The sequence below is a fragment of the Eumetopias jubatus genome, unplaced genomic scaffold (assembly GCF_037043125.1).
Source record: "Eumetopias jubatus isolate StellerSeaLion01/CBP00866 unplaced genomic scaffold, mEumJub1_p1.0 scaffold_12, whole genome shotgun sequence".
In the NCBI taxonomy this organism is placed as follows: domain Eukaryota; kingdom Metazoa; phylum Chordata; class Mammalia; order Carnivora; family Otariidae; genus Eumetopias; species Eumetopias jubatus.
In genome coordinates, this window is record NW_028274818.1 from 29,602,319 (window position 1) to 29,629,891 (window position 27,573).

General features: G+C 41.0%; 1 protein-coding gene across 1 annotated transcript in view; it reads left to right on the forward strand.

Annotated features, from left to right (window-relative positions):
• The window catches only part of KIF14 (kinesin family member 14), a 55,896-nt gene extending 45,983 nt beyond the window's left edge, over positions 1-9,913 (forward strand). The window contains exons 26-30 of the mRNA XM_028120253.2: positions 1,801-1,959; positions 2,705-2,827; positions 6,260-6,334; positions 7,259-7,397; positions 7,977-9,913. Coding sequence (XP_027976054.1) covers positions 1,801-1,959; positions 2,705-2,827; positions 6,260-6,334; positions 7,259-7,397; positions 7,977-8,356 — 876 coding nt within the window. The 3' untranslated portion in view covers positions 8,357-9,913. The remainder of the gene's footprint in view (positions 1-1,800; positions 1,960-2,704; positions 2,828-6,259; positions 6,335-7,258; positions 7,398-7,976) is intronic.
• The last annotated feature ends 17,660 nt before the right edge of the window (positions 9,914-27,573 follow it).

The window sequence follows — 27,573 nt, forward strand, 5'->3', positions numbered from 1 at the left end:
AGGTTTCATTTTTTTAAATGGGTGACTTTGCTTCATAACAAAATGTTCCAGAATGTTTGAACAAATCTTATGTTTTTGTGCCCACCAAAAGACTTTCTACATTCTATTATTGTAGTAAAAGTTAGTTGTATCAAATACTTCCTGAGTGGGCTATTTACTTGATAGGATTTAGAAATGTTTGTTTGGGTAATCTAACTAGTCAAATTGAAATCAAATGTTTATTTTTAATTGTCCGTTATTCTTCCCTAGGAGGTTTTTCCGGGTCTTCCCATGACTTGGTTAGGCATTTCTCTTATTTGTTTTTCTGATAATCCTGTACTTCACCTATAATGCCTTTTAATATTAACATATTTATAAACCTACACACCTCAATGGGCAGTAACCTTCGGGCAGTTAGAGGGGCTAAGAATCCTTTCTTCACAAGAACTCATCATATGATAGATACTCCGTTGGATACTTGTTATTGGATTAATTATAAATTCACACTGGATGAAGGATCACTTTGGATATAAGCAGTGAGGAAAGAGAATGACCCTAGGACAGAGAGGCGGGCTACAGACAGGTATGGGTGAAGTGATAGATGAAGGAAATGCTCTGATAGCATAGAGCCATGAAAATGAAAGGGAAGACTGGCCAGAGAGCAAAGCTGGGGAACCAAAAACCTGAGAGTCTGACTTATGCTTGAACCTGGAGAAGGAAGCTAGTTGAGGAGTTGTGTGGAAAAGAGAGTGTGAGATATACTTAGTTGGCTCTTAGATTTTAAAGGCAGTTCAGGAACAGAAAAACCCCCCAAACCCACTATTGGCATTTGGAAATCCTTTTTGAATGCATGCTAAAGGACAGTTCTCTGTCCTTTGGCAAATTGCTTAACTTTTTAAGTCTCCCCATTTTCTCATTGGGAAAATAAAAATAACAGTGCCTATCTGGCAAGGTAGAGGACCAGATGGATGGATGTTACAAGAAAGTACATATTAGAGTAACTGGTATGTAGTTTCTTTCCTTCTTTTCGTCCTCTAGGAAGAACACTTTGAACTTAACTTAGGAGTTATGACCTATAGCCCTATGGGAAATGTTTTACGTAAGGAATCAAGGATGGAGAGAAGAGGTAACTTGAAGGGGAGATTAGACCAAGCTCAGGAGAGACTTAAGTTGGCAAAACTGAATTTAGTGACTATACTTCCTGCCTAAGTGTGGTTTGAGAATTCCTACCTTGTAGCAGTATTATAAGCATGGCCCAGAAAGCAAGCCAAGAAAAGTATTCTGAAGAATCACTATAGTCGGCAGGTAACAGAGAGAAAACCTCGGTGGGGCACCTCCTCATTCCTCTTGGGCATGCGTACTATGCTGTAGAAGCCTTTTGTTGAAGGCTTGTTTTTCCCCCTTTCACTTCCCTTTCCTCTTCTCCGCTGAGAAGAGAAAGTATCTTCATTAACCCTCTTTCAGATGGCTACTAGGATGGGAAAAGTTCCAAAGGCAAAAAAGAGCCATCATTTTCTTCCCTTTTTTGGTGTGGACCATTCACTTATTGCTTCTGTCTTTTATCTAGTTAACTGCATACTTGTCTTAGGTCTCCTATTAGGGTGTAAGGTCTTTGAGGGTAGAAGCTGTATTCCAGTCATCTTATTATCGTTAGTAGCTACAGGGTTGTGTGTTTTCTGATTCTGACTGAGATTTTATGAAGCATAGTCACTGTATCAATGAATGCAGAATTTGTTTTCTTCAAATTGCTTTTCTGGTCTTTTCTTTACCTCTGTTTGTAATCTCATGTGTCTGATATACTGATCCATTTTTGTTTTATAGGGATGTTGTTCAGATATCTCATCAATGGTAAAGGAGGCTCAAAAGAAAATAATCCAAATTGTACAACAAGCTGTAAAATATGTGGGACAGTTAGCAGTTCTTAAAGGGAGCAAGCTGCATTTTCTAGAAAATAGTAGCAACAAGGCTGCCAGTGTTCAGGTAATTTGGTAATATTAGTTTTGAAAGACTTCGCCTGAGGGAACAGTGTAGACTTCTGATAATAGTATCACTAAACATGATAAGCTGTTTTTATTTTAAAATAGTTCATACTTTTAATAGTTTGGCAATATGATTTAAAACTGTTTCAGTCTGAGTTGGTTAAATGTACTGATAATTCTGGTTCACTTTGCCTTTTGAATCTTTGCGCTGATGATAGGTACCTACTCTGGAGGGTTTGCTCCGCCAATCAACACATAAAGAACTCTACAATTCTAGAAAATTTGTATTTGCTTGCTTTAAGTATTCATGCCATTGAAAACATAGTATTATATTAGAATGTTACTGTGTTCTAGCAACACAGTGTCCTAAGATGACATTCTTTTTTTTTTTTTTAATTTAAATTTTACTTAGTTAACATACAGTGCAATGTTGGTTTCTGGAGTAGAACTCAGTGGTTCATCACTTACATACAACACCCAGTGCTCATCACAACTAGTGCCCTCCTTAATACCCATCACCCATCTAGCCCACCTCCCTCAGACAGACATCTCTTATTACATGTTATATGTGGAATGCTAGATTACAGATTTTCTTATAGGCTGTTTTTATTCCAGCCGTAGTTGAATTTAATAAACTTGGAACTTACTATAGTCCTAAAATAAGCAGAAAATATAACTTAATTATTTTATATTTTTTAAAAATATAAAACCTAGGTTTTCCACTTAATGCTTAAAAACTTTTCTAGGAGGATTTCATGGATGCTCTTTGTGATGGTATAGGCTTAGGAATGAAGATCCTATTAGATTCTGGAATAGAAAAAGCAAAAGAACTTCAACATGAACTCTTAAGGCAATGTACCCAAAACGAGGTAAGAGGAATAAAAGAACATTCTATATAGTACCAGATGGTCTATAAAGTTGATTTTTAAAAAACAGTTTAATTCAACTAAATTGGATTCTTATAAATTTATGTATTTTAATTTGTGCCAATATATATATTTTTTTAATTGAAAAGGCTGATTGTGATCATTAGGTCATGGTGCTATTTCCCCAAGTTACTCTTGAGTTACTGCGGCCTCTGTTCTGTACTTTCGCTAGATCTGTCAGTTATCGGCTGTGAGCAGTCTGTGGAGAAGCTCCAGAGCAGAATGGAGTATGGCAGTGACATCTAGTGTTCACTTTCTGCTTGTTTGTTTCTTCCTGATCTTTTCCGCTTAAGAATGCAAACTACTGTTTATTGATGTAATATTTTAAACTAAATATTTTGCCAGAGGCATTCACATCTGTTATTTCATATCAAGGTACAGAATCCACAAAGATTTGAGTGACCTCCTAAAATAAGCTTCCTCCCCACCCTCTCCAGCTAACTAACCTTAAAGCATAAAACCAGCTGCTGTCTTAGAGGTGGCACTGTGTTTAAAACCTGTCATTTTTCAGCGATCATTTATCAAGTTGATGCTCCGACTCTGTTTCTTCACCTGTCATATGTAATAATACTTAAGTCCTAGGTTGTGAGTCACTTATTTATTAAATAATCTCCCAGCACACGCATGGGGCTAGGTGCTCTACATAGAATAGTGGTGAACCTCCCCACTTTGCAAGGGAGGAATTATTTGTGTTCCTATGCATGTCACTGAGCTTCAGGACCTTGTCCAGTCGTCCTGAGCCAGGGTTTTATATTCTACCTACTTGATTGACTCCGGAACTCAGCATGCTACAAAAATAAGGTTTGTAAATCATTGTTCATGTTAACTTTCTTTATTGAGAGTTATTATTAGTAAATTGGGGACTCAGAAGATGAGTTCCAATCTTTGTGGCAGTGAGTCTCAGAGCCCTGTCTGTTCTAGAATCTTGTAACAACTTCTTGTTAAAACCGTCTCTGCCCTTTCCTGTCTTTTTCTGGAGTCCGTCAGCTGCAGTGGAGCTGCCTGGGGGATATTGTGTTTGCTGACTCATCCCCACTAGGGCGGGTACTCATTTACATACATACTGATTGATCTAGGAAAGTCAGTCAGGTGGAGGACTGTTATCTTCTACCCCTCGGACTCCTTTCCAGGACAGCATCGACAAAGTTAGATATTTTTTTTTTTCCTTTTAGCAAAACCTTTTCATTAATGTGTGTCTAGCTTCCTTATCAGGGGAGAAATTTTCCATGTAAGCCAGAGGGGATCTCCATCCCTTTCCTCAGACTAAAGGGCTACATGGGTTCATCTCTGCCCAAACTGGCCCCGAAGTGGAAAAAATGCTGAATGTTAAATTGCTCTCCTGCTTCCTGTGTAGCCATGAGCTGCTTACCTGGGCCTCACTTGTTGCATTTAAAAAGTGAGGATGGTCATATGTACTTCATAAGATTGTTCTGAGAATTATGGGAAATTAAGAACAGTGGACAGGAAAATGCTAGACACGGTGCCCGGCAGATCTTAGCTGCCTCCGCTTGCTTGCGCTTGTTCTCTCGGTATGTTTGCCTTTCTCACTTTGTGTTAATTTGTTTTTAAAATAAAAACGCATTCAAAAGGAGCTCATTTTGCCATGAAATCAAGATACGTGGGTCTAGTCCTGTTCCAGGAGACGTGAGGCTGATTTCAGCTCTGTAATGCAACTTTGAAGACAGTGGGCTCATACCGCCCACTGCGGGCATCTCCAGCTGGGTTGTGCCCAGCAGCGGGACCATTTATCCCTCAAACAACGATCTGTCGCTGTTTACAAAGTAGAATTTCCGCCGGCAGTAAGTGCAAGAGGGTATAGAATAAGTCAGTGAAAAGCAGAGGCGAAGTAACGCATGTGAATGTGCTTATTAATAAGCAGTAGAGCAGGGTGCGGGTGTTAGCTTACACAGCAAAAGGGTCAGGCCCGTCTTGCATAAAATTCGTATTATTGGCATCTTCATGCAGACTTCTCCCTCCCTTCCTCTCATTTTCTTTCTCTCATTTTCTATGTGCCACATCTGTATAGTCATGGTCGGGTTTTAGCTTATCATATTCTTAGAAACGAAGAATTTGAAGAAATAGAAAATGGGTTCAAACATAAGGCATTGGAGTTATAATTGTAAAGCTGGAGCCAGGGGAAAAAAAGAATTTGTGTGTTCCTTTCTTTTACCACATAGAGGAAATTTAAGTTAGACCTAGGGAAGTACTAGGTACTTCCTAGTACTAGGAAGTGATCCCGGGGTCCTGGGATCAAGCCCCGCATCGGGCTCCCTGCTCAGCAGGAAGCCTGCTTCTCCCTCTCCCACTCGCCCTGCTTGTGTTCCTGCTCTGGCTATCTCTATGTCAAATAAATAAATAAAATCTTAAAAAAAAAAAAAAGAAAGAAATTAAGTGAGAAGTCACCTTAGGGGGGCAGCATTGAGCAGTACAAAAGCAAAGACTTCAAATTGCGACTGGGGGTTCCTACCCTGATTCTGGGTCTCAGGAGCTTGGAATCTGTTTTCTTGTTTATAAACGGAAGATTTGCATGTGCAGCAAAGAATTATAATTGAGAAGCAAATAATAAAACACGTAAGTGAAATCACTCGGGCATAGGAAGACAAATAGTTTACGATCTCACTTATATGTGGAATCTAAAAAAAAAAAAACCTTAACTCATAGAAACATGGAAACAGAATACTTTAGTGGTTACCTGAGGCAGGGGTGGGGGGTGGAGGTGGGGGTGGTACATCAAATGAGTGCAGGTGATCCAAAAGTACCAGCTTCCGCTGTAAGATAAAGAAGCCCTGGGGATGTAATGTACAACATGGTGATGATAGTTAATAATACTACTATGTTGTATATTTGAAAGTTGCTAAGAGAGTCGATCTTAAAAATTCTCATCACAAGAAAAAAAATTGTAACTCTGAAGTAATGGATGTTAACTAAACTTATTGTGGTGATCGTTTTGCCGTATATCGAATCATTATGTTGTACAGTTTTAAACTAATACAGTGTTACGTGTCAAATATATCTTAATGAAACTGGGGAAAATGTATATATAGTTCTTAGAGATAATATTTCCTTGATATATTAGTTACCGCACCCTCTTCCAAGGGAAGTCTTGGAAATTTCATTCCTGTAGATATTTGAATGTAAGACAAAATGCTGTTATTATCACAAACATCAGAGTGTAGAATCAATGTGCAATTTATTTTGAAAGAAATTCTGCTTACATGATTTAGGTACTCCAGCTATTTAATTGCAGTCCCAATAATAGAACTTGAGTCTTTTGACTTATTAGACTAAAATTCTTCCCTGTCTCGTCCCATAGAGTTCTAGGATTTTTAAACTTTTAAATAATTATATAATAAAATATGCCAATATTCTCTATAGGTTGCCAAACAGATGAAAGCTAAAGCCATGGGATTGATTGGATGTTTTGAAAACATGTTTGCTGAGTGGAAAACAGTAAGAGAAGCTTTAATGTTTACTTTTGTTTGGTGTATCTTAGCATTTCGTTCGGTTTAAGTATAGATACATGTTTATTTCAGTTTTTATCCTTAGCCAGCTAACTCCTTTGTGCATGGTTAGTTGAAGCATGTATCATAGCTCTCTAGCTACATCCTCTTGGATGTCATAACTTATTCGTTTTAGTAATAGATAAGATATTGTATAGAGATTGATTAATATTAATGTATTTTATCTATTTCTTACTGCTACTGGTTTAGCAACTGTCAGCTTTTCCTGGGATAGTCATTGGCTAAAAAATTGTCTTTAATCAATATGCTTAAAGATTTTAAAATATAGGTGAATTAGACAAATTATTTTATTTTCATGTTACAAGTAAATAGAAAAATATAAACTCAGTATATAATCAATGTGTCAAAAAGGAGTAAAATATCTATGGCTTGAAAATTTTTATTTAAAAACAAATGGGAGATATATAAAGTTGAACTCTAAAAAATTAAAGAAATTTATCTTTTATGTTATTGGATAATAAAGGCTACTGTTGTTTTATTTTATTCCCATGTAATATAACAATTGGACTTTGAATTAATTTAAAATTCTTGGGGCCCTGGCTTAGTCAGTAGAGCATGCAATTCTTGATCTCGGGGTTGTGAGTTCAAGTCCCACGTTGGGCATAAATCTTAGTTAAAAAATTTTTTTTAATTTAAAAAATAAAATTAATTTAAAATTCTTATTTCTTTTAAAACAGTAATTGTTAATATTGTATTTTGGTCTTGCTTGTGGAAACAGAACTAAGCACTGGTGAGGAAAGTAAACTCATTCTCTTTCCTGAAGTTAAGATTCTGGTGATTAAAATTGTACTGACTAAGCCTTACTGTCATGTAACTTATTATGTATTTTTAAAAATATTAACTTTATTTACAGAAAAGTTTCAGAACTGAACTACAACAAGAAAATTCTGGATACCAAGATTTGAAGAAGATGGTTAATCTTGCACCAGAATTCCTGAAGTTAAAACATTGCTTGGAGCAAACTATTCAAATTATTATTTCTGCACTGAGAGGTATATACTCCAGACAGAATTTGTAATTAATCAAAATTTTATAGTTTAAGAACTCTCAGACATCTTTTCATTACTAGTCTAATTCGTTAGCTAAAGTCTAACTAATGCTACTTCCTTGACATTAATTTACCAATATAGGAACTTGTATGGTCGTATTCTCACTTAATATATATAAGTACTTTGCCTAAATAATTAGATCCTAAAAACCCAGGTATTTATTTAGCAGATAAGCTGAGTAATCTTAAGTAGTTTAGATTTATCTTGACAGGGTTACTTTGACCTAAAACATATGTAGAGTCATATAAGAGTAACAAATACCTCATGAAAAATGGAGAGTTTAATGAACTTTTTTTTTTAATTAAGATTTTTTATTTATTTATTTGAGAGAGAGAATGAGAGAGAGAGAGAGAGAGTATGAGAGGGGGGAGGGTCAGAGGGAGAAGCAGACTCTGCCGAGCAGGGAGCCCGATGCGGGACTCGATCCTGGGACTCCAGGATCATGACCTGAGCTGAAGGCAGTCGCTTAACCAACTAAGCCACCCAGGCGCCCCTAATGAACTTTTTCTTCTCCTTGCATAGGATTCCACAGTGACAAAAATCTTCTCAAGAATTGTGTTGAAAGTCTTTGCAGCTTGGCCAAGGATCTTCATGATGACTTGAGCATGCGCTCTACTTCTCTTGACAGCTGTGAGAAGAAAATACCTCAAGTTGGCCATGGGGGACTAGAATCTCTAGTCAAGTCACTCCTCTTATGTTTTGAATCTGAAGAAAGACCTGATTTGTTGAATCCCTGGGAAACGTGTAACCAAAATACCAGAGAAGAAGGACAACAATCTAAATCAAGCAGGACCGACTCTGTTAGGAACAAAGGTGTACCAAAGCAAGTGTATGAACTCCATGGCTTGTCCCCAGCAGTGACCTCAGAGGACAGCGCACCCATTAGGATTCAGTGGGTTTGAATTCTGATATGTAGGCGCTTAATGACCATCCATGAAAGAGAGAGAACACTGGGTAGGCAATTTTCCTCATGTAGGAGAATATAAAAAGCAGGAAATCACCATAAATGTTTCAGAGAAGTCCACATCTGTTTGGTGGCTTTCCATTGGGAATGGAGAGTATAAGCCTATGGAATCCCAATTTCAGAATGTGCATTCAGAAGTTTCTCGGCAGACGATTTTAAATAGGCATTCACGGTATTGGAACTGGGTGGCAGGAGAATGAAATCAGGAGTTCAAAAACAAGTGAATGGTCATTTCTCCAGTTTCTCATTGCCTTGAATTTTAAATGTTTGTTTTTCACATTGACATACTATCTCTGGTTGGTTCTTCAGCTTGTTTGTAAATGGTCACTATAATTATTATAAGTTATTTTCTCATGAGTGGAAACACATGAATAATCAGTTACCTTTATGCCTGGGCCTTTTCTCCTCTGCAAACAGCTACAATGAGGTTTATCGTGAAATTGCCAATGTAGGTTTAACTAAGGCAGCTCAACTTGCATTGTTATATCTGAAACTGTTTTTCTTGAAAGGTTAACTGGTTGCCATTTTGAATAGTGTGTTCAAGGGCAGTTTTCTTTTCTTTCCAAATAGAAGTAGTTACCTAAGTATAGTATAATTAGATATTAATAAAATGTCTTGCTGACATAATAGTTCACTATGTTATCTATGTTCCATAATGGGGCTGTATGAATATAGTTTAAAACCAATTAAATATTGCCAGAATCACACTCACCTTTTGAATGGGGTCAGGAAATCAGAGGCTGGACCTTTTCTTGATAATGCTTGTTTTGTTAAAGGTGTAATGAAAGTGTTTGAACAGGATTTGGTAAAGATTAAAGATCCTTATCCTATCTCACAGTTTAAAAAAACCTTGATTTGGAATCAAGTAATAAAGAGAATATTCTCCTTTTGGGATCTTTCATTAAGGAAATAGTTTGACGTTTTTGACACATATGTGTAGTTTGGAAAGATATTTAATGATTCTGCTTGGGTGATATTGAGCAGTTCCTGGAGAATAATTCTTTTAAATAAACTGATCCTTTTCATGTGCGCTTTTCACTTGCAGATATCACTTGTACATTTGGCCTGACGAGTGAAAATTGGGTATTAGTAGCATGAATAAATTCGGTAACTGCCTTGCTGGGAAGAGATTGTTGATAATACCGGTTACTGTAGGCAGAACAATGTTAATAAACCATGTGCTGTGTTGCCAGGTGCAGTGTAGCAAATTTGCTTTAATTTTCTTTCTCTCTCTTTTTTTTTTTTTCTTTTCTTTCTGGCATTTGAGTTTGTATTCCTTCTGAAGTGCTAACCATATTTTTAAATAGTCAGTGTTCTGCCAAGTGGCACCTTTGCTATCAGGTTTCATGAAGTATCAATATACATATAAGAACTTTGCCTGAACGTTGTACTTCTTGGAAGACCTTTCGAAAGTATCAATACAGTAGTTTTCATCTTAATGTTTGGTACTTAATCTTTACTTCCTGCTTTCTAAACTCATGACTTCATTGGTCAGAAACCTATTAGTGTCTTTGTAAAATTTTGTATATATATATATTTATACTTTTAAGTAACTTGTTATACAGTATTCAAATGAATGATGAAAATATATTTGCTGTTAGAATCATGTGCACTGATAAATGTTATAAAGAGAATGCCTTTAATAAATCTTATTGGCTTCAGAATTATCTCTTGGTTTCGGGTTTTTTTATTTTATATTTTCTTTTTACTTTATTTCTGACTCAAAATTGCCATAATAGCTCTGCTTTGATACTAGTTATACTAGTTACATCATAGGTACATATATATATAAATATAGTTACAGATATATAGTTACACTGGTATTGCAAACCAAATAAATAATTAGCAATACTAAACAATAATAATATTATTATGACAACGACTTAGATTTTTTTTCTTTTAACATTGTTCTGCCTCTTCGCGGTTGGTTGTCTGGAATAGCTTTATCCCCATGTACTATAGTGGAAAGAGCATGAGCTTTGGAGTTTGACGCATTTTTCACACATTTGAACTATGAATCCCAACGAGGCTAGTTAATAACCAAATGACCTTAGACAAGTTGCTTGCTGTCTTCTCGCCCATTTCCTCATGCAGAAAGAAAAGTGATACCCACCTCATGGACTCCCTGAGCAATAAATGGGAAAAATTTAGGAATACGTCCTGGCAAGTAGTGGACTGTTTGTAAATGTTAGTGTCTGTCCTTTCCCATTATGGGCAACGAAACCCTCGTCATCATATGTACAAGGTCACACTGGAGGCAAGCCTGTGCTGTGGATGACAGTCTGCCAGGAAGCCAAGTTGTATTGCAACCCTGTAAACACGGCATACTTGAAAATATATCTGCTACCATTAGGTTCTGTATTAATGAAGTAAACAGTATCCCACCGGCCTTAAGGAAGGTTCTGTGTGATGTAGGTATGTCCTTCATGAAGTCCCTCTGAAATTTTTGGTAAAATATTATTTAGTTAACTAGTTAGCATTTTTAAATTTGCAGTGCCTATGTGCCAATAACGATTTTGAGGTTTTATCTAAATATGGAAAGTAAGAGTTCGTTTACCACAGAGGAGGGGGAAGATGTCAGTTTGGTTGGGTTAAAAGAAGGTTGATCTGTTCAGCTTCTTGTGCATGATTCATCAAGGAGGCCTGTGCTCTGGATTTAGCAAGTTACAGTCATTGCATGATATAATCAAGACTGAATTTTTTCATCTTTTTTCTTTTAACCATTATTGGCTTATGGGTTTTTTAGAAGGGAAGTATGGGCATTTAGTTTAATATCATCTGATAGCTAGGTTCATTCCACTTATTCCAATAATTATTTATTCAGTGCTGGGCATACTTCTAGTGCAAAGTCATAGAAACATGAAAAGAAAAACAAACCCTTAGATTGACTCAAATCCTGGATTTGTGAAAGACCCTATTTGTTGGATCTCCAGTTGTTCATAACATTGTACTTCCTCAGTGCAGAAGACCTCTCACCACACTGAAGTTGAACCACAGGAGAACCACCACAGTGTTACTGATTGATTCAAGAAAGAATTCAGGAGGACACCGTTTTGATTAAGCACATGGCTATTCCCATTTCCCATTGCCAAATGGCCTGGAGTTCAGATGCTCACAGATTTTTAAGAATTTGAGAGGAAATTCACAGTCTTTTCTAAGAAGGAATCATGCTTTTGTTTCTCTGGCTCATTTCGGTGTAAACATCTGAATTTGTCTACATCATCAAGCATTTGCCCTTCAGGGGCCCTCATTTTCAAGAGGAACAGATTTAGCTATTCACTAAAAAGATGGGGAATCTCTGACATTTTGAAAATGGGTATCACCTCTTATAACCCTTCTCCTTTTCTGTCTTTCAAGGCCTTCCCCCCGCCCCATTTTGGATGCTCTACTGTGAAGTCACCATTGACTTCCCTTCTCTTCCAGCCACTCCATCGCTGGCTGCCCCCACCCACCCTCTTGCAACTGCTCTCACTAAGGTTGTTGGCAATCTTCTAACTGCAAAATCCAAAGCAATTTTTCAGTCTTCATCTTACTTAATTGCTTCCTCTCTTTAGAAATTCTTTCCTCCCCTGGGGGTGCTGGGTGGCTCAGTCAGTTAAGTGTTGGACTCTTGGTTTTGGCTCAGGTCATGATCTCAGGGTCGTGAGATTCTGCCTTGCCTCAGCCTCCGTGGTCAGCATGGTTCCCTTTGCCTCTCCCCCCAAATAAATAAAATCTAAAAAAAAAAAAATAAAAATAAAAATTATTTCCTCCCATGTCCCCCATATAACAGAAAATTCTGGCTTCTTCTACCTCCCTGACTGGTTTTTCATTTTTTTCAACTCCATGTCTTTTCATTTTTTTCAACTCCATGTATTTCTCATCGTCCACCAATCCTGTTAAATACTAGTGTTCCTGAGGATTCTGTGCCCAGTGACCTCCTCTTTGAAGTCTACTTGCTCTCCCTAAGGACAGCTGAATAGTGTAGCTGTTGAAGATGCAGGTTCTAGAGGCTCTGCCAATCACTCCCCCACATCCGGGCTGCTTCCTTACCAGGGGTAGAAGGTACACGGTGAGCTTTGTCCTAGGTGACTTAGTGGATGGTGGCATTTTCAACAATGAGGAATACAGGCAGAACTAGATTTAAAGGGTGAGGGGGATGAGGTGATTTTTCAGATATATTTCAATTTAAGGTGGCTGTAGTACCATCAGGTAGACAAGCCGAATTAGAGTGCTCAAGAGAGGGGAGCCTGGGTGGCTCAGTCGATTAAGTGTCTGCCTTTGGCTCAGGTCATGATCTCAGGGTCCTGGGATGGAGTCCTGCATTGGGCTCCCTGCTCAGCAGGGACTCTGCTTCTCCCTCTCCCTCTGCTCTTCCCTCTGTTCATGCTCTCTCTCTCCCAAATAAATAAAATATTAAAAAAAAAAAAAAAAGAGTGCTCAGGAGAAAGAAATGCAGAACGTGCCCTCTTGAATACCCATCACCAGGCTAACCCATCCCCCCACCCCCTCCCCTCTAGAACCCTCAGTTTGTTTTTCAGAGTCCATCGTCTCTCCTGGTTCGTCTCCCCCTCCGACTTACTCCCCTTCATTCTTCCCCTCCTGCTATCTTCTTCGTTTTCTTTTTTCTTAACATATGTCGCATTATTTGTCTCAGAAGTACAGGTCTGTGGTTCAACAGTCGTGCACAATTCACAGCGCTCACCATAGCACATACCCTCCCCAGTGTCTATCACCCAGCCACGAGAAGCTGATTTCTATCCCAACAGATTAGTTTTCCTTGTCCTTGGACTTCATATAAATGGAATTATACAGTGTGTGCACATGTGTCTGGTTTCTTTCACTCAACACGACGTTTTGCGGTTCATGCAGGCTGGTATGTGAGTCAGCACTCCAGCCCTTGCTACTGCTCAGGAGTACCGAGTATTCTGTGTATTCTGCCCCAAACGGTTTAGTCCTTCATCTGTCGATGGACACGGGAGTTCTTCGCAGTTTGGCCATTTGCCCACGTGGATCTCATGTTTTTCTCTATTTCAGTGTGGGACTTTGCTCAAGCTCTACTTTTAGGATAGGAAAGGGCTCTTCTTGCATTTTTTCCTTCCAGATTTTAAGTCATTTCTGTTAATGTTTCCATTAGGCCTCCTGGGTCAGCAGGATCAAGGCTCCCCACGGGCCCTGTACTGTTTTCTACTCCTCCCTGCACACGTTCCCTTCTACTCCCAGGCCCCCTGGCTTGCTGCCCAGAACCCACTGCTCCTATCTTCTGTACCTTCCAGGCTACCTCCTCAGTGAGCAAACCCTGAGGGGTCTTAGATAAACCTCACCTATTTACTAGTCAAGAACAGAAAAGGAAAAAAGACTTCTTCAAGCTCCTAGACTTGAGTTCATGTTCTTTCCCTACTTTTCTGAAACCAAGCCCCTTCCCCACCACATCATTGAGGACACAAGTTGGTTGAAGTGGACAATGAAGTCACTGAATGTTGAAAAAAAGAAATCTATCTCAAACCTTGTCTAGGGCATGGCTTTTTTCCATGATGTAATTCACAACCTCTTTCTGGGAAGGAATTAGCATTTCTGATAAAATGCTTGAGGAATGTTCTGCTAGAACAAAATGAGATTATAAACTTCTGGGAAGCTGGGGTTACTCAGCTGACTAACCGAATCCTCTTTAACTAGACTTTTTTTTTTTTTTAATCCAGTGATTCTTTAACTGTTCTCTTTCCTATAAAATCTCTTCACCAAAAAGATCTCTTGGTACTGACTTGCTTACAAAGGCCTCCTTCCTGGCAGCAACTCTGAAATCAAACTCTGGGATGTGCTTATAATCAATTTGAGATGACACTTTGCCATTCTGAGAGGATTCTGGGTGGAAAATTTAGGTAAAGTTGAAGTTAACATAAGTCACTTTTCATAGATTTAAGCATTTAACAATTTCTTTCAAGTATTTCCTTGTCTTCACTCCTTAGTTTATTTTTCTAAAGATTTTATGTATGTACGTATGTATGTACGTATGTATTCGTTCGTTCATTCATTCATTCATTCACTCATTCATTTGAGAGAGTGTGGGTGGGGCGGGGTGGGGAGCAGAGGGAGAGCGACAAGCAGACTCTGAGCTGAGCTCAGAGCCCGATGCAGGGCTCAATCTTAGGACCCTGAGATCACGACCTGAACAGAAATCAAATGCTTAAGCGACTGAGCCACCCAGGAGTTCCTGTCTTCACTCTTTAAAAGGTGAACATATAAATCTGGGGAGAAGCTAAAAAAGAATACAAAAGTTGGATCAGAACACGGTGCTAGGGCCCCAACTGCCCAAACAGCTAGGTGGAAAGACAGAAAAGAGGCAGAGGATGAAAACAATAGTAAAACACCCCCAGGGACAGGGCTGGGGAGGGAACACCAAGCAGCGAGCACAGGGAGCAGGACCTGGGCTCCAGTTCCTTCCCTGCCCTTTCCTGTGTGACTCTGGGCAAGTCACACCCTCCCCAGGCCTCAGCTTCCTCAGTACACCCAGAGATAATCATCACCCTCGGGGGGCTGCTGTGAGTTTCGTTGAATTGTTAGGCCATGTTGCTTCGGAGAAGGACTGGCACACGGGTTTCAGCGAGAAGCAGTTATTATTACAATGTCAGTATTATGAATGTATTAATATTATCTACCCAAGGGCCGCCTGGGTGACTCTGTCGGTTAAGCATCCTTTGGCTCAGGTCATGATCTCAGGGTCGTGATATCACATCGGGCTTCCTGCTCAGCAGGGAGACTGCTTTGGGATTCTCTCTCCCTCTACCTCTGCCCCTCCCTCTCTCTGTTTCTCTCTCTCTCTTAGATAGATAGATGGATAGATAGATAGATAGATAGATAGATAGATAGATGATAGATAGATAGATAAATAAAATCTTTAAAAATTCTGTATTATCTACCCCATTCCCACCCCCAGGACTGGGATGGACTGTTTGCCTCCCTGCTGACACCTCCTCACAGCGACATATCAGTCTGGCTTTGTCTGCAATGTGCAATGGTCATTGTTTCCTCTTCTTACATGTTCCTGGGCCAACATGTTAGACGTTGACCTTTCTGGCCATCGATCAGAATTGAACAAACAGAATCACAGCTGACACCTCCTGTGAACTTGCACTCTAACCTTGGTGAGCACAGACATTGCACTTAGTCCTTCACAAGCATGACCTTAGTTCACGTTCACAACAACAAATAAGGTACTGTTATTGCTGCCACTTCGCAGATAACAAAATTAAGGTTCAGAGATGTTAAGTAACCAGTACAAGATCACACAGCTGGAGGAAACACAAGGTCTTGAAATTCTGGATTGCTGATTACCAAAGCCTGTATCCTTTGCCACTACCTTATGCTGCTACAGAGGACCATTTGCGTTTATGTCCAAGTCTGGCTCCTGATCCCTCACTCCTATACCAATTACATTTTAGAGGGGAGGGTATAGTTTTGCAGCATCCTTAAAATAACACAAGAGTCTAGTACTAGTTTGAAGCTTTTGCACATACTGAGATCTGTTTTTTCATCTCCTTCAGTTTCTATATCCTTCCTAACCACTTAGGACATCACATCCCCAGTTTATCATCAGGCAAGGGAATGGAGAAATAGAAAGAATGCATCCTCACTGCCAAGTTCACACAGGTCTGGAATATGGGACATGAAACTTGTCAAGAGCTTAAGCACTCGGGTCATATCCACACAGCTTAGATTTTGGGAAATTCCACCTGAAGTAAAATAAAATGTACTAGACATCAAGGGAAATTCACAGCAGAGCAACCCAAGCTCTTAATAACCCATGTGCAAATCAGCAAGGAGTTTCAGAGTTATTTGCAGAGTGGTGCTTTTAGTAAGGTCTTCTCAAGAAAAGCAAATAACCTCTGGGCCTTCTGATTCTCCTTGATCTTTCTGCAGCATTAAATGCTTTCATCATCCCCTGCCTCCCTTCCAGAAGACCCCCCTGGCTTCCATTCCCTGAACACTGTTCCAGTCCCTTCCTACTTCTGCCCCATGTGGTCTCTGTCACTCTTTCTCTTGTGGTCCCTGAAGCTCAGGGCTTGGTTTCTCTCTCTCTCTCTCTCTCCCTCTCTCTCTCTCCTGCCTCCACACCTTTCCCTCAGGATCTCAAGCACTTTCCTATGTGGGTTTTCCATATGTCTCAGCCCAACAGGCTCCCACATTCCAACTTTTCATCCCACCTGTCTCTGCAACCACATTTTTTTCTTCCACAAACTTCTTTTGCACCTGACCTTCTGCTTATCACTGTCTCACAGTTCCTGAATCTTAGTCTTCACTCTATCTCCCTGTGTCTCCCATCATCCAACTGGATACCCATTCTATTGACTCTTTCTCACCCAACTGTCTCATCTGCCCCTTCTTTCCTTTAAAATTAAAAAAAAAAAAAAAGATTTTTTTTTTTTTAATTGCCCATTGAGGGGCTTGAACTTAGAACCTTGCCATCAAAAGTCACATGCTCTACTGACTGAGCCAGCCAAGCGCCCCCGCCCTGTTCTTTCTGTTCTGCTTACAGATTGATACCCAAATACAGAGCTTGGTATTTTACTCCTTCTGCAATGATACTCTTCCAAACTATGAACTACTCAGTGTCTCCCAGGTGACCCTTGTGCATTCTCGCCCCAAGTTCTGGCTGACATGAGAAATATCCTCTCCCTTTCCGTGCACCTCATCGAGTCCTACCCTTCCCTGAAATTCTACCTCCTCTATGAAAATCTCTCCCTCAAATATTAACTGAATGCTGGTGCTGTGGCAGGCAGGGCACTGAGGCATTGAGAATAGAATGGCAGAGAAGACAGCCCAGGACCTCCTCCCACAGAGCTCACATTCTAAAGGGAGGACAGACAAGTCTGCAGTGATGACAATATGGTGTGACTGGTGCTCTGACAGAGGATGTACGGGAAGCACCTAACCCAGAGGTTAAGATGGGATATGCAAGACCTGGAAAATGAGAGGAAGTTAGCCAGGTGAAGAGGTAGGAAGCTGGATCTCTTGGGCAGACAGAACAGCATGTGCAAAGACCTGGAGGAGAGACAGAAGTTGATGCATAGCCAGTGGGGCTGGGGCTGATGGGGACAGGGCTGAGTGGAGAGACAGAAGCAGCAGATGTCCTCAGAAGGACTTTAGGGAGATACTTGTAAGCCGCATCAAGGAGTTTGGCCGTTGAAGGGTTTAAGCCAGGAAGTGATTTTGAATTTGGATTCTAGAAAGATCCCTCCGTCTGTAGCCTAGAGAATAGATTGGCGAGAGAAAGGGAAAGAGACTGGTGAGGAGATGATCTCTGGGCGGCTTGAATGAAGGCATGGACACAGTGTACGGGTTCTAGAGACACCCAGGAGGGAAAATGGGCAAGACTGGCTGACAAGGGAAGACAAAGACAAATGAAGGGAAAAGCTTGGTGCCCAGGTATGTGGCTGGAGGAATCAGTCAGGCAGAGGTTGGTACCACTCAGTCTGGCAGGAAATGGCGGAGAAAGATGGCAGGGGAGCGAGGTGCGTTTGTTTGTCCCACTGCTGCCATTGGCCCCATACCCTAGGTGTCTTAGCGGCAGAAGTTTGTTGTCTCACTGTTCTGGAGGCTCGAAGTCCAAAATCAAGGTGTTGGTTCCTTTTAGGGGAGGATCTGTTCCGGGCCTCCCTCCCTGGCTTGCGGATGGCTTTCCTCTCCCTGTCTCCTCATACTGTCTTCCCTCCGTGCCTGTCTGTATCCGGACCTCTCTCCTTTATAAGGCTAGCTGTCATACTGGATTCAGGTCCACCTTGATCTCATTTGAACTTGATTACCTCTGCGAGGACTCAATCTCCAAATAAGGTCACATTCTCAGGTACTGGCGGTTAGGACTTCAGTATCTGAATTTGGTGGTGGTGGCTGGGGGTGGGGAGAGACGCAATTCAACCCGTAACAGGAGACATAATCAACTCAGTTTGAGATCTGTTGATTTGAGGGACCTTGGCACATTCAATGTACGATATCTGGTAGAAAGTTGAAAATATGAGCCTGAAGTGGGAGAGGGTGCTGCCTTATAGATCTTTTATATTTTCATACTGTGGCATATCTTTCCCTTTTTCGTGTAGATGGTGTCACTCCAATACCTAGATATGTTGCCTGAGGGGAGTTTAATAAATCATTTAGTTCTTATGGTAGTTTCCTAAGGTAAGGATAAGTGTTTTCTCCCATTTTACGGAAGAATAAACAGAAAATTTAGAAAATTTCAACTATTTGCCCAAGGTCATACAGGGAGAAAGAATTAGGCCTCAAATACAGGTTTATAAACTCCTAATATCACACTTTTTTGTAAGTCTTGATGGTGGAGGGGTAGAGAGAGGAAGAGAGGGTTGGATGATGAATGGGGTAATGGGTGGGTGAACAGGTGTGTGGATGGAAGGGTGGGTGGTTAGAGGAATGTCTGTCTGTCTACTTGTCTGGATAAATGGGTGGGAGAAGAGACGGATAATGCCAAGAGCTCACATTTGTGAGCGCTTCCTATGGGACAATTCTCCAACTAAGTAGAGTTCTTGCAACTGTGAGTTTAATTATCAAGCCATTCCATGAGGGTGATGATATTGTTATCCTTACAAACCTCGCTGAAGAGACTGAGGCTTGGGGGTGCACCTGGGTGACTCAGTCTGTTAAGCATCCGTTCAACTCTTGATTTTGGCTCAGGTCATGATCTCAGGGTGGTGGGATGGAGCTCTGCGTCGGGCTCCTCACTCAGCAGGGAGTCTGCTGGAGATTCTCTCTCCCTCTCCCTCTGCCCCTCCCAGCTCCCACAAGCTCTCTCTCTCTCCCAAATAAATAAATCTTAAAAAAAAAAAGAAAAGAAACTGAGGCTTGGGGTGGTGAGTCATTCTAGGGCTCTAGGGTTAGGAAATGGGTGGAGTCCATATTAGAACCCACCTCTGTTTGAGAATTTTTAGCCTCTATGCTAATTAGCACACTACTGTACAAATGTAAATGCCGCTCCCAGACTCAGAACCTCCCTGGTTTCATCTGAGTCCGTAATTAGTCAGCAAGCGCTTTTTAAGACTGTATGTGGGCAGGACTACACCAACTTCCTATGGGAAGTCCCTTTCTCTCTTTGCTTCTCTGAATGGCAGTCTTGTCATTCTGCATGCCATCATGAAATCATGAGCTTTAAGGCATTCATGTTTTAAACATCTTCTTATTCCTAAATGTCTTTTAATTTTTTTTTTACCTGCCCTAGGCATGACATACTACCTAGCATGCTCAGTTTTCTTTAAATGAGCTTTTCAATAGATGTGAAACAAATACATAAAATGCACAAATCATGTGTTCTGCAAGAATTTTCACCATGTGAATGCATCAATATCACCACCACAGAGATAAAGAAACAAGAGTACAAACACTTGGAAGCCCTCCTCATGGCTGCTCCTAGTCGTTGGCCCCAACAGGTGACCTCCGCCCTGACTTCTAGCAGCAGGATTAGTTGTGCCTGTTTTTAAGCTTTTATATAGGTAGGATTGCATCTATGAATTATTTTGTGTCTAAATTCTTTTGCTCAGTGTTCTATTTGTGAGATCCATGATGTAGCGTAAGTCATTCACCATTGCTATATAGTATTTCATTGTATTACAATGACTACATTACAGTTTATTTATCTACCTGTGGATAATTTGCATATTGCCCACCCTCCCTGTATCCATACACCTTGGTCATGTTGTGTGCCAGTGCCTCTTACATTTGCCTGTGAGCCAGGTGTAAGTCCCTGCCGTGGCTTTGGCCATGTGACTCGCTTTGCCTAAGAGGATCTTAGCAGAAGTGATGCAAACAGTCTTAAAAAAATGCTTTGAAGATTGGGCTTGTTAGTTCTTGTATCTCTGCCAGTGCCATGGGACAAGCATGTGCAGGCTGGGTCTAGGAGGAGAACTGGGGACGCGGGAAGCAGGGCCTCCCCTCCAGTCTCTCAGAGCCCAGCCTAGATCGGCTGCCATAGAGTCACGAGCTAAGAAAATGCAGCTGCTGTCTGCCGTGGAGATTATGTGTCCGTGGTTAGGTGACGCTCTCTTCTACCATGTCCTGCCACGTCTAGCTGATGAACATTTGTTTTATTCTGTTTTCTTGGTGCACACATCTACACTTTCCCAAATGGCTCAAAATTTTAAAAAATTAATAGAAGTAAGGTCCTCATGCAATTTCCTTTAACCATTATATTATAAAATATCTACCCCAAAAGGAAAAGTAACATCTATCTGCCTTTGTTTTCATTCAAGCCTCTAGAGAGATTAATATTAATTGTAAACAAACAATTCTTTTTTTTTTAAGATTTTATTTATTTATTTGACAGACAGAGACACAGCAAGACAGGGAACACAAGCAGGGGGAGTGGGGGAGGGAGAAGCAGCTTCCCGCAGAGCAGGGAGCCCAATGCGGGGCTTGATCCCGGGACCTTGGGATCATGACCTGAGCCGAAGGCAGATGCTTAACAACTGAGCCACCCAGGGGCCCCCAAACAAATAATTCTGAGACCAAAGAAGTTAAGAACTGGCTCTTTAACTGTGTGTGCAGCTGCTTACCTTCCTACAAACGGAAGGCCTTGTAGGGCCAGCAGAAACTTGGCCTGGTGGAATCCAAATGGCTCTTCTCTGCCTCCACAAGCTAAACCAAACCCACTTTGAACTTGTTCCCTCCCAGTTGGTGCCCTTGTTAGGGCCATACATCATCAGCACGCTTCCTGCAGACGACCGTTTCAACTATACATCATCCAAGTGAACGGGGGACTCCTTAACTTATTGCTCTTATACATCAACACAGTGAGCCACAGCTCCGGGAATCTATTAGTGTAATACACCATCAGGGTGAGGCATATTGATAGAGCAAAGCTGGTCGATCTGTGAATTGTGGATATCTGGAAGTTCAGGTCAGGAGACTAATGCAGATTTCAGGTTGGAATGATGCAGCTATGAATGGTATTTTATAATATAAACTTTACCTCTGATTTAGAAAGTAATTTAATGTGGGTGACAGCTGAGGTTCAGGCTAAGAGAGGTTGACATGGTAGGTATCTGTATCTCTTGGAAGATATATTTTAGGAATAAATTACTGTTCTTGATACTATTATTTCATTTTGCGATATGTCATTAGGGGCACCAGAAAATTGGCCTGGGAGGAAAGTTTGGCACATAAAGCAAAACAGGCTCATTCTGCTGCCTGCCAGGTAAATAAATATGAGGTGAGTGTGGCCTCTGCAAGTTTCAGCTGCCTTCTGTTTTAGTTGGTTGGAGCTGCATTCTCAGAGGGTCTTGCTCTTGACCTAATGTTTGGATAACAAAGCAGCGGATGCAATGCATACATTGTTAACAACTTCTATAAGACTTTGGTGATAAGAGGAACTGTAGTGATTAGGCAGAAGAATAGAAGTACACAGTTACGATGACCAGATGCTAATATGTGGTTCAAATCAATTAGGACCCAAATCAGGGGACACAGAGCTATCTTTGTTGTTCAGGCAATAAGAGGCTCCGTTCTGTCCCACAGACATGCCTGACAGCCTCTGACTAGACATGGAAAAAATTTTCTGGTGACTCTCAAGACTTGTCTACTACTTTATTAAATATAAAAACAATGATAGGCAATACTTAGCCAATACTTATTCATTATTTCACTTAATCCTCACAACAGCTTTATGAGTTAGGTACTATTATTATCTCTATTCCCATTATTTATTTTTTTTTAATATTTTATTTATTTATTTGAAAGAGAGACAGCAAAAGCGAGAGACGGAACACAAGCAAGGGGAGTGGGAGAGGGAGAAGCAGCTTCCCGCGGAGCAGGGAGCCCGATGCGGGGCTCGATCCCAGGACCCTGGGATCATGACCTGAGCCGAAGGCAGACGCCCCTATCTCTCTTTTTTAAGATTTTATTTATTTATTTGAGAGAAAGAGCATGAGAGAGAGAGAGAGATTCACGAGAAGGGAGGAGGGGTAGAGGGAGAAGCAGACTCCCCGTTGAGCAGGGAGCCCGATGTGGGACTTGATCCGAGGACTCCGGGATCATGACCTGAGCCGAAGGCAGATGCTTAACCATCTGAGCCACTCAAGCGCCCTTATTGTCTCTATCTTAAAGTTGAGAAAAGTGAACCACAGGAAGGTCGAGTGACTTGCCCAAGGTCGCACAGCTGATAAATGCTGAAGATGGGATGAATACAAGTATTTGGGTCTAGACATTTTGCTCTTGACCATCAGGAGAAGAGGATCTCAGAGCTGGCTGCACATCAGCATCACCTGGGGAGGTCTTTAAAAATATCAACACCTGATACCTTGACTCCCAGGTTTCGTTTTAATTGGTGTGAGGTGAGTTGGTCCATAAATATGTTTTAATGCTTCCTAGATATCTTCTATTGTGAAGGCAAAGATGAGAATCACTCACTCAGTACCCTTCAATAAATGGTACTTATTTTTATTGTGATATTTTAATGCAACTGCCCCAAAAAGCAGAGATCACTTTTCAATTAGCAATAGAAGAGCAAAGCATTTAGACTCCTGGGCTACAGGTGCCGTCCGAGGAGTGGGCAGCTCATTGGCTCAATGACGACACCTTCAGGCAAAGAAGGCAAGTGCAGAGGTTCTTGCCGAAGCGCACGTATTGTCTATGTTAAGAGGTCAGCGCGCCAGAGTGCCTTATATAACTCACAAGCCCAGCCCCTTTTTAAAGTAGAAAAGGTTTACTTTGAAACCTAGCATCAATTTTTAGAAAGATTTTAGAAATTACTCCTTATCTCAAAGGCAATGAGTATTTTGTTCCAACTGAGATGCCTTTTATAGTTCATTCCAGTCATGACAAGCAGAGCTTGTGCTCTGCCCTTTCAGGCAGCTGGGACAGAATCGTGTGCTGTTGGTGAGAGGGCTCCCTTCCCTCGGGTGTGCCTGCCAGTCCCTGTGCAGGGACTCTTAATGCTGTCTCTGTTCTCATTCTCACTGGCGGAAGGCTGGAGTCGGCACTGCAAGCCAAATGGAAGATGGCACGAGACCAGCTCATTAGCACATCCGTTTGGCATTTGCAGTGAAAATTAGGAAACAGTCCTTCTTCCAAGGGTTTTCTGTTTAATGAAGGCAGGACACAGATACAAATTCACATCCTAATATTGCAAATTTTTTTGAATAATATATATCTATATTTTACATTCGTCCAAATATATTTTTAATTGAAGTATATTGACATACAATATTATATTGGTCTCAGGTGTGCTATATACTGATTCAACAATTCTATACATTATGAAAGGTTTAACATGGTAAGTGTAGCTACCATCTGTCATTATACAAAGTTATTACAATATTATTGGCTGTATTCACTATGCCGTACTTTACATCCTTGTGGCTTATATATTTTATAACTGGAAGTTTATACCTCTTAACCCCTTTCACCTAGTTCACCCATCTGCCCAACCAGCCTCCCTTCTGGGAAGCACCATTTTATTCTCTGTATTTAAGAGCCTGTTTCTGTTTTGTTTCATTTGTTCATTTGGTTTGTTTTTTAGATTTCACATGTAAGTAAAATCATATGGTATTTGTCTTTGTCTGACTTATTTCACTCAGCATAATATCTTTTAGGTCCATCCATGTTGTGCAAATGGAAAGACCTCATTCTTTTTTATGGCTGAGTAGTATTCCATTATATGTAAGTACCACGTCTTCTTTATTTTATTATATTCTTTTTGATGCAATTGTAAATAGGGGTTTTTCTTAATTTCTTTTCTGCTAGTTTGTTACTAGTGTATAGAAATATAACAGATTTTTGTATATTAATTCTGTATCCTGGAAGTTTACTGTATTTATTAGTTCTAATAGTTTTTTGATGGAGTCTTTAGATTTTTTTATATATAGTATCCTGTCATCTGCAAACAGTGACAGTTTTACTTCTTTCTTAAAATTTGGATGCCTTTTATTTTATTTTTTGTCTGATCACTGTGGCTAGGACTTCCAGTACTATGTTAATAAAGCGGCAAGGGTAGGCATCCTTGTCTTGTCACCACTGAATATGTTAGTTGTGGCTTTTTTATGTATGGTCTTTATTATTTTGAGGTATGTTCCCTCAATACTCATGTTGTTGAGAGTTTTTATCATGAATGGACGTTGAATATCGTCAAATGCTTTTCTGCATCTGTTGAGATGCTCATATGATTTTGCTTTTTATTTGATTAATGTGTATCTTGTTGATTGGCTTGTAGATATTGAACCATCCTTGCATCCCTGCAATAAAGCCCATTTGCTCATGGTGAATGACCTTTTGGATATATTTTTTAATTTGGTTTGCTGATATTTTGTTGAGGACTTCTGCATATATACTCATCAGGATACTGGCCTGTAATTTGCTTTTTTTGTACTGGCTTTGTCTGGTTTTGGCATCAGGGTAATGCTGGCCTTGTGGAATGAATTTGGCAGCATTCTTTCCTCTTCAATTTTTACATGATGAATGGGACTATAAAATTCATATGTATAATTTTGGAAACTGAAACTGAGAAGCTTTTAAAAATATAGTTGGATAAATCTAAAAGTCTTAATTTTATATGGAATATTACAGATGTATTCAATTATATTTTATATATTTTAAATATTATATATGTAACATGTGTTTTTATATTATTATATTTTGTATTTTTATATTATATTTATATTATATATATTATATCAGAAAATGACAAGTGCTATGAAGAAAATCAGTAGATTAAAGGAAGGGGACAGAGTGCTAGGGTACTAAGAGGGAGGGTTGCTATTCTACGTATGGTGATACAGTAATGTGGGAACAGAGACCTACAAGAAGAGCAGAGTGTGGTGAGAGGAACAGGCGGAGCAGATAAGGCATCCCAGATATTTCTGTTGTTTGGGGAAGAGACTGTTGGCGGATAAGGCTGGAAGTACAAAGACCATGAGGAGACCATGGAAATGATCCAAGGGAGAGATGATGGTGGCCATCATGTGTTGTCCTTTTTACAAACTTGATCAGGCTGTACTCCAATCAGATGGGAACTCACAGAGTGAGTAAAAGTGAAAATGTTGGCAGGGGTTCTATCCCAGCATTTGAAGTAGTTCACAGAGAGCTCTGGGGTCAGGAAATCTTCTCTTGGTACTCTGTCCAGGTTGAACTTGTCAAGCAACCATGGTATATTAGAAAGCGGTAGCAGGACCAAGCCAGGGAGCAGCTCGGGATCCACAGTGTCTGGCACCGTTAACCTTGGTTTGGAAAGCCGAGAAAAGTAATCCATATTAGTGTCAACATGAAAATCAACATGGGGTAGCTGAGCGCATTCTGGAGTCTCAGATCAATACAGATTTCTCACTACCACCTTAAAGTTTTGAGCAAGATAAATGAAATGCCCATAAGAAAAATTGAAGAATCGATTATACCTTAGATATTTTTTCAAAGTAATGAGACAGAGTGGAGAGGACTATCTGACAGGAGTCCCTTTGGTCAGGGACCCAGCCCCCCACTCCTGGCATGCTCCCATGCAGGGGAAATAACTGCTCCCTTCTTACTCTCCTGCCTTCTTCTGAGCTCCTACTGGGGCTCCCCCCTGGCAAACCCACTAAGAAGTCAGAGGGCAACAGAGCCCTTGAGGGTCTTCAGCGGGGGTCTGCTTCCCTAGCATGGTGCAGAGTAGAAGAGAATTTAGCTTAGACCCTGAAAGGCAAATACCTTATGGGGTGGTCAGACAGTGTGAAGGAAATGCCCTTTCCTTGGTACTTCCCTCTTTGGATCTCCCTTCCCCATCAGAAGGCGAATTCAAGAATGAGGAATGAGGGACTGGGCAGGGGGCCTCTGGTCTCAACAGAATCAGGTTTGTAAGAAACACAAGGTGGAAAAGGGAATAAATACTCTTTTAGCATAAAAAAGTCAACGTCCGGGGTGCCTGGGTGGCTCAGTTGGTTAAAGGTCCCATTCTTGATCTCGGCTCAGGTTATGATCTCAGGGTGCTAGGATGGAGCCCCGCATAGGGCTCCCGGTCAGCAGGGAGTTTACTTGAGATTCTCTCCCCCCTCTCCCTCTGCCCCTCTCTCCCCTCACTCTCGCTCTCTCTCTCTCTCTCAAAAGAAATAAAATCTGTTAAAAAAAAAAAAAAGGTCAAAGTCAAGTTAACAGAGGAAGAGATCTTGAATGTGGACTTGAGGCTGGTTTGCTAATAGGGTTAACTTTTGTAGTTTCTAGGGGAGAATCAAAGAGAAACAGATGAAACAAAACAAAACACCAAACTGCAACAAAGAGAAGGGGAATCACCTCCAATGCTTCCTTCTGCCCTTCTCAGCCTCCTTGGGGCTAGAAGCCCCCCACCCCCAGGGTCTGGAACTGGCAGAGGGAAGAGGCTGGGCTCACCCTCTATTCGGAGGCTGTGTGTAATACCCTTGAAGAGGCTCGAAGCCCGTTCACCCCCGAGGGAAGGAACTGTGCAGAGAAAGGAAGGAGATGGAACTTGGGGAAGGAGAGCTCTCCCGTAGCCTGCCACATAATAGAAAGACCCTTTGTCTGGTTGCACAAGGAGGGAGAAGACATGTGAAAGACACTTAGCACTGGCCTTAGCACCGAATAAATGCGAATCGTTGCCGCTTGTGCTTTCTCTCTACTGTCCTGTACGCACCTGCTGGCACTTGCCCGCACCTGCCCGCACCTGCCCGCATGCCCGCATGGCAAGGGCGCAGACTCTACTGCAGATGCCCGGCTTCAGCTGCAGGAGCCCACTCTCCACTCTCACCTCAGGGCTGTGAAAGAGTCTTCTCTGGAAGGCCCTGCTCCCTTCCAGGTAGGCCCTTGCTAAGCAGTGTGTGGTCTCTTGCCAAAGGCTGTTGGAGGAGGCAGTGGGGAGGGTGGGATTCAAATTTGCAACAGGGAATTCAGGCTTCTTGACTTGAGAGGGGAAAAACCAGCAGGTTTTTCATCCCTTCTTCTGGCAAGGCCTTCATCCCTTCTTCTTGCAAGCCCTTCATCCCTTCCTCTTGCAACAGTAGTGGACTATTTGATCCCGGAATTGGCCCTTTGTCACTCCTGGGCACACAGAGGGGTGGGATTTACGAATTAGGCATAAGATCTGTGGAAGGTGTTTGATCTGTGAACTTCTAGACTCCATCTCAATCCGAGGGGCCTCTGACAGTTCTGAAACCAGAGACCTGAGGGGTCGGCGTGGAAGGGGCGCTCCTGGGCTATTTAGGT